This window comes from Poromitra crassiceps (assembly GCF_964638095.1).
Source record: "Poromitra crassiceps genome assembly, chromosome: 15".
Classification (NCBI taxonomy): Eukaryota; Metazoa; Chordata; class Actinopteri; order Beryciformes; family Melamphaidae; genus Poromitra; species Poromitra crassiceps.
The window spans coordinates 39,660,532-39,666,269 of record NC_139634.1 but is presented as its reverse complement, the minus strand read 5'-3'; the positions used below and the strand labels follow the sequence as shown (position 1 = coordinate 39,666,269).

Sequence of the window (5,738 nt, the reverse complement as noted above, 5' to 3'; positions counted from 1 at the left end):
TAATTCAAGAAAATTCTGACATTTTATTTCATATTTTATACAGTTCAACTTAGATTCTTGAAACCTGATGACTGATGAGCATCACTGGTTTATACTTGTGGCTCCTCCTGAGCATCTAGAGACAGTAGCTACTGCTACTGTATGTCAATGGTGGTGACTTAATGAATAAGGAAACATGAGGGTCCAGCTGAGAGCCACTTCTGCCTGTAGGCTAAATTCCTCCACATAAACTTTCTCTCACTCGTACTGTGTGAACTCCCGTTAGTTTGTCAGGGTGTCTTGTGTCTTGCCCCTCCCCTCTCCTGCCCCCTCCCCCCCCCCCCGCCCCCTCCCGTTATAAAGCCGCAGCCCTGCGCGCTCCTGGAGCCTGGAGGGAGCCACCGGAGAGGAAGACACGGAAAAATGAAGCTCTCGCTGCAGCTCGCTTTGTCTCTCGCCTTGGCTGCGACCTTTTGTGTGGCCAAGTCTCCGTACCAGTCTGTGCTGCAGCACAGCCGGATCAGAGGCAGGCAGCACGGGTGAGTCTGACCCACACAGGTCTGCAGTTCCCGCCCCACCCCCCCCTAACTTTTACGCACTTTCACGAACATTACAGAGATGTTTACCCTAACTTTTACGCACAGCCCGCCCTGGACCGTGCGTAAAAGTCAGGGAAACATATCTGTAATGTTCCTATATGGAGAGAGTATCGTGAATCTACAGTGACATTACCATAATTTAGTACTGTCATACTCTTGCTATAATATTCCTTAGTGTCATTATAGTGTGTCTGTAGTAGGCTACTCAATAGTGCCCGACCCGTACGTTTATGCATCACTATGGTCGTATAGATTGTGAGTCTATAATGAGATGATCATAGGCTACTTAGATGTAGGCTATTTTTAGTCTGTGAGTATCACAGACATAAAATAATATTATTATTTTATGTCTATTATATTATATTATTATGTCTATATACTCACTGAATTTATAGTTTTTTCACTTGTTTCTCTTAGAGCATCACTAGGCCTATATTATTCCTTAAGTGTGTGGTGCTCAAAAGTGACCTTTTTCATGTGGTATCACTATTACATTACTATCAAATTATAGTGCGTATGTGGTGCTCATAGTGAGATTACTGTGGTCTAATTTCAGTTTAGGGGATCCCCCACCCCCATACCGGGTTCACATTCATGTAGTGTGTCTGTGATAGTGAGTTTTTGTAGGCTATTTTAAGGCATTTTCTTTTATTTCTTTTTTAAGTTCCTATGTTATCAGATTCATATAGGGACTTTATTACGTGATGCTGTGGGGCTCAGTAATTTGTTTATAGTGACATTTGTTGACTTCCTGGTATTTCTTCACAGTCATCATGCATACTGTGAAAAGTGCTAGTATTAAGTTTTACTGCCACAATTATCTAGTAGTCTAATTCCTAGAGCCGATCTTGTGGGCAGTGGTGGCCCAACGGTTAGAGAAGTGAGCTTGTGACCGGAAGGTCGTCGGTTCAATCCCCAGGACGGGCAGTATAAATCTGGCTGGGGAAAGTGAAAAGGCAGCGCTTGCCCTCCCTCATTACCACCACTGAGGTGCCCTTGAGCAAGGCCCTTGATCAGCTCCAGTGGAGCTGATCAGTGGCCAGCAGATCAGACTGTGGTTGTACTGGGCAGCTTCCAGGTGTGAATGTGTGTTTGAATGTGAACAGGGCACTCCTGAAAAAGAGAGCAATGCTCTCAGTGAGACTCCCCCTGTACAAATAAAGGTCAAATAAAAATAAATACATTGTGCATTAACTCACTGTGTTTGCTTGTTGATTTTTCAGGCCAAATGTTTGTGCCATGCAGAAGATTCAGGGAACTGATAAGAAATACTTCACCAACTGTAAGCAGTGGTACCACCGCAAGATCTGCGGCAAGCCCACGTGAGTATTACCCTACACACATCAAAAACCTATTACCTTTAATACATGCGATTCAAGTGTTCTTATTGAGCCCACACTGCTAAAATAGGCCTACATTTCACATAATTATGTTAGATTATGGTTAGAGATGTGCTTGGAAATGTACCAAAATTGTCCAAAAAATGGATTTGCACATAATAGATGACATTCATTTGAAATAGACGACTATAATAGCGAGCAGCCAAAATAGTGCATCCAAAGTTTGGGCGTATTTGCTGCGTCAGCATGTGCACAGGAAGGAAATGTGTTGCCAGTGGACAAAACCTATTTCTAATGAATAATAATGAATGCCATTTCAACTGTTCTGGCCATGTTTTGTACATTTTGACATAAAACCCTATCAAACGCATCATGCAGAATCCATATTTCTCAGTGTGCTCATGCTTATTCCAGGAATAGATCCACCAGCGACTGTATGAGTGTAGTGTTTTTCCAAACTCTTTCTGCTGGACTGTGAAGATACCTGCTGCAGTTGTTTTATTGAGTGAATGGGAGCGGTCTCTGGACCATAGACTGGTCTGGAGGACTTGTGTGTCTGGGTCATCATGGAAGGAATGTGTGTGTTTTTTGGGACGGAGGAATGTCCCGGCTCCGGAGGTGTCCTCACATAACTCCGGGCCAACGCGGGACCCAGCGGGACACCTAACCCCCTTACATAACCTCCAGCAGCAAACACCAGCTCCTTTAACTCGGAGAGTCAAGATTTCCTTCCCTTTAAGATGAGTTTCGGACAGTTTTGACCTGCGTGCTCCACAATTACACGTGTCAGCGTCACGTTTTGTCTCGCGCAGGCGTGAAAAGTACACTGCGTATGAAGGTACTGCACCAGCAGGGGGAGCGCAGGGTGAAAAGCGACGCAGCAGAATTGCGACAGTAGCTGCAAAACACGCTATAGGGAGACGGGGTGGGTCATCGTCGTCGCGAGAGCGCCAGTTCAAGCTCGGATGTGTCCCATTTTTAACCCCATTTGAACCGTTTTTAACCCCCGACGCTATAACTTAGCCAAGTAGTCTTAGTTGCCGAAACGTAACCAGGAACCGCGGCGCCGTTTTCAACCAAACGGCCTCACGCCACTGGTTGCACCGAGTCTCGCCCGCTGTCGCGCCCGGCCGGGAATATCTGATCTGTCCGTTTGGATGACGTTACCTGGGCAGATATCCGATTCACATCCGATTTATTTCCACATGTGATTGAGACGTGAAACGAGAATATCTGATTCCATGTGCTTTTTTCCCTGTTTACCCGTTCATACATATCTGATATGTGTGAGCAAAAAAAATCTGAATTGGGTCACTTGTACCAGGTAGCCTGGAGTTCAGTCAGCAGAAAACTGCAGGAGAGGGGAGAAAATACTAGCGTGCAACTGCACACACAAACACTGATAGATACACACACATAACACGCACACACACATTAACACAGGCACACTTTAACGTACTGTATGTTCACACACACACACACACACACACACACACACACACACACACACACACACACACACACACACACACACACACACACACACACACACACACACACACACACACACACACACAAGGTTAACAAGAGTTTGTCCAGCAGTGGACCAGCTGTGTCACAGAGCCCACTTTGCAAGGGGCTGAACAGGATTAGAGGAGTGTGTGTGTGTGTGTGTGTGTGTGTGTGTGTGTGCGCGTGTGCACGTGTGTGCGTGCATGCGTGTGTGTGTGCGTGTGTGTGTGTGTGCGCGTTTGTGCGTGCATGCGCGCGTGTGTTTGTGTGTGTGTGTGCGTGTGTGTGTGTGCGTGCGCGTGCGTGCGTGTGCGTGTGTGTGTGTGTGTGTGAGAGAGTTAACTGCAGTCTTGTAAATGTGATAATGACCTTAAATCCTGCACAGTTTAAAGTGTTAGCGGTGTCGTCGCTGCTTTACTGTTTTACTGCGTGCAGCTTTACTGTCGTTTAGCTTCACGTCACGTCAGACAGGCTGTGTTCAGTTTGCCGTGAAAACGTGACAAATGAGCTTTATTGTTTACGCATATCATGGGAACGAGCAAACTGCTGTCCGTAACGGCAGGAAGTGGCTGCTAAATCACCCCACCTGACCAAACTCTTTTTAACTGCGTTTTTTAGAGTAGAATATGACCCCAGGGGCGTTTGTTTGGGTAGTGCAGCGGTAATCCCTGCCCATACACAAAGGTTGCAGGTTCGAGCCCCTCGTGTTACCTCCGGGGCTCGGTCGGGGCGCCCATACAGGCACAATTGGCCGTGTCTGCGGGTGAGAAGCCAGATTAAGGGTAGGTGTCCTGGTCGCTGCACTAGTGCCTCCTGGTGTTCGGGGAGGGGGGACTGGGGGGAATAGCGTGATCCTCCTACTGTACGTGCTACGCCCTGCTGGCGAAACCCCTCGCTGTCAGCTGAAAAGAAGCGGCTGGTGACTGCACATGCATCGGAGGAATAGTCTGCATTCTAGAGTGAAGTGAGCAGTCAATCCCTACCACCTGCTTCTCCATCATATCCACATTAGCCGCATGTGGTCTTCCCCAAAATGTGGTCTGGTCACATGATCGATATTGAGGTAGCCTATTGGGTGAAACACATTTGATTTTGCCAGTATTACCCAGCAGCCCATCTGCTCCTTCAAATAGTGAATCATGTGGCTGCTGCAACTCGGCATATAAATCATGCGGACATGTTGAAGTGGTTTAGTTTGTTGTCTGATCAAAGCTTAGAACAGATAAGGTGTGATATCTCTGTGCAGAGGAGCCTCTCAGAACACACATGCTGTTGACCTCCATAAAGGCTTTGAAGGCTGATATCTGTGAACTGAAGCTGCAAATCGGTCTTCATTTAGATGCCAGGGGAGTCTGACAGCGCTGTGGTCGTGGTGGAGGATGGGTGTGATACTTTTGCCTTCGATGACCCGGGTTCGAGCGTTTTCAAAGTACATTTCAACCGTAAGCGCCACATTTAACAAACGTTTTTCTCATTTAACCACGACAAAGCCATGTCTCTAACCTTAACAGAGTGTTTTAGTTGCCTAACGATAACTGTAACACAAGTTGTTGACTACGGTCTCCTGGCAACGCAATGCGGTCTGAGGTTTCAGTACGAGAGTCACGAGAGAGCTGGTTCCAATCCTGACCTCATCCATAACCCCAAGCAAGTTGTTTTTCTTGCCTAAAACCAAACCGCGTTGTTTTTCTTTCCTAAAGTAAGGTAACCAGGAGCCGGTGTCTGTGCTGGAGGGCCCTCGGCAGATTGTAGACGTGATATGCAACATATTTTTGTTCAGAAATGTTAATATTTTGCATTTCCGTGGATTCTAGAAATGTACAATGCCGATATTCTATTACGGCGACTGGGCTGATCAAAATGCCTTTAGAGTCAGTTCAGGTTCATAGACAGACAGTGTAGTATACTGGACCTAATCTACAGTACATTTATAAACCAATCAGGTCCATAGACAGACAGTGTAGTATACTGGATCTAATCTACAGTACATTTATAAACCAATCAGGTTCAAAGACAGACAGTATAGTATACTGGATCTAATCTACAGTACATTTATAAACCAATCAGGTTCAAAGACAGACAGTGTAGTATACTGGATCTAATCTACAGTACATTCATAAACCAATCAGGTTCAAAGACAGACAGTGTAGTATACTGGATCTAATATACAGTACATTTGTAAACCAATCAGGTTCATAGACAGACAGTGTAGTTTACTGGATCTAATCTACAGTACATTCATAAACCAATCAGGTTCAAAGACAGACAGTGTAGTATACTGGATCTAATCGACAGTTATTTTATAAAT

The 5,738-nt window shown here is 45.7% G+C and overlaps 1 protein-coding gene across 1 annotated transcript in view; it reads left to right on the top strand.

Annotated features, from left to right (window-relative positions):
• The first annotated feature begins 378 nt into the window (after positions 1–378).
• tgfbi (transforming growth factor, beta-induced) overlaps positions 379–5,738 on the top strand; it is a 57,955-nt gene continuing 52,595 nt past the window's right edge. Inside the window, exons 1-2 of the mRNA XM_083652307.1 lie at positions 379–518; positions 1,802–1,900. Coding sequence (XP_083508433.1) covers positions 403–518; positions 1,802–1,900 — 215 coding nt within the window. The 5' untranslated portion in view covers positions 379–402. The remainder of the gene's footprint in view (positions 519–1,801; positions 1,901–5,738) is intronic.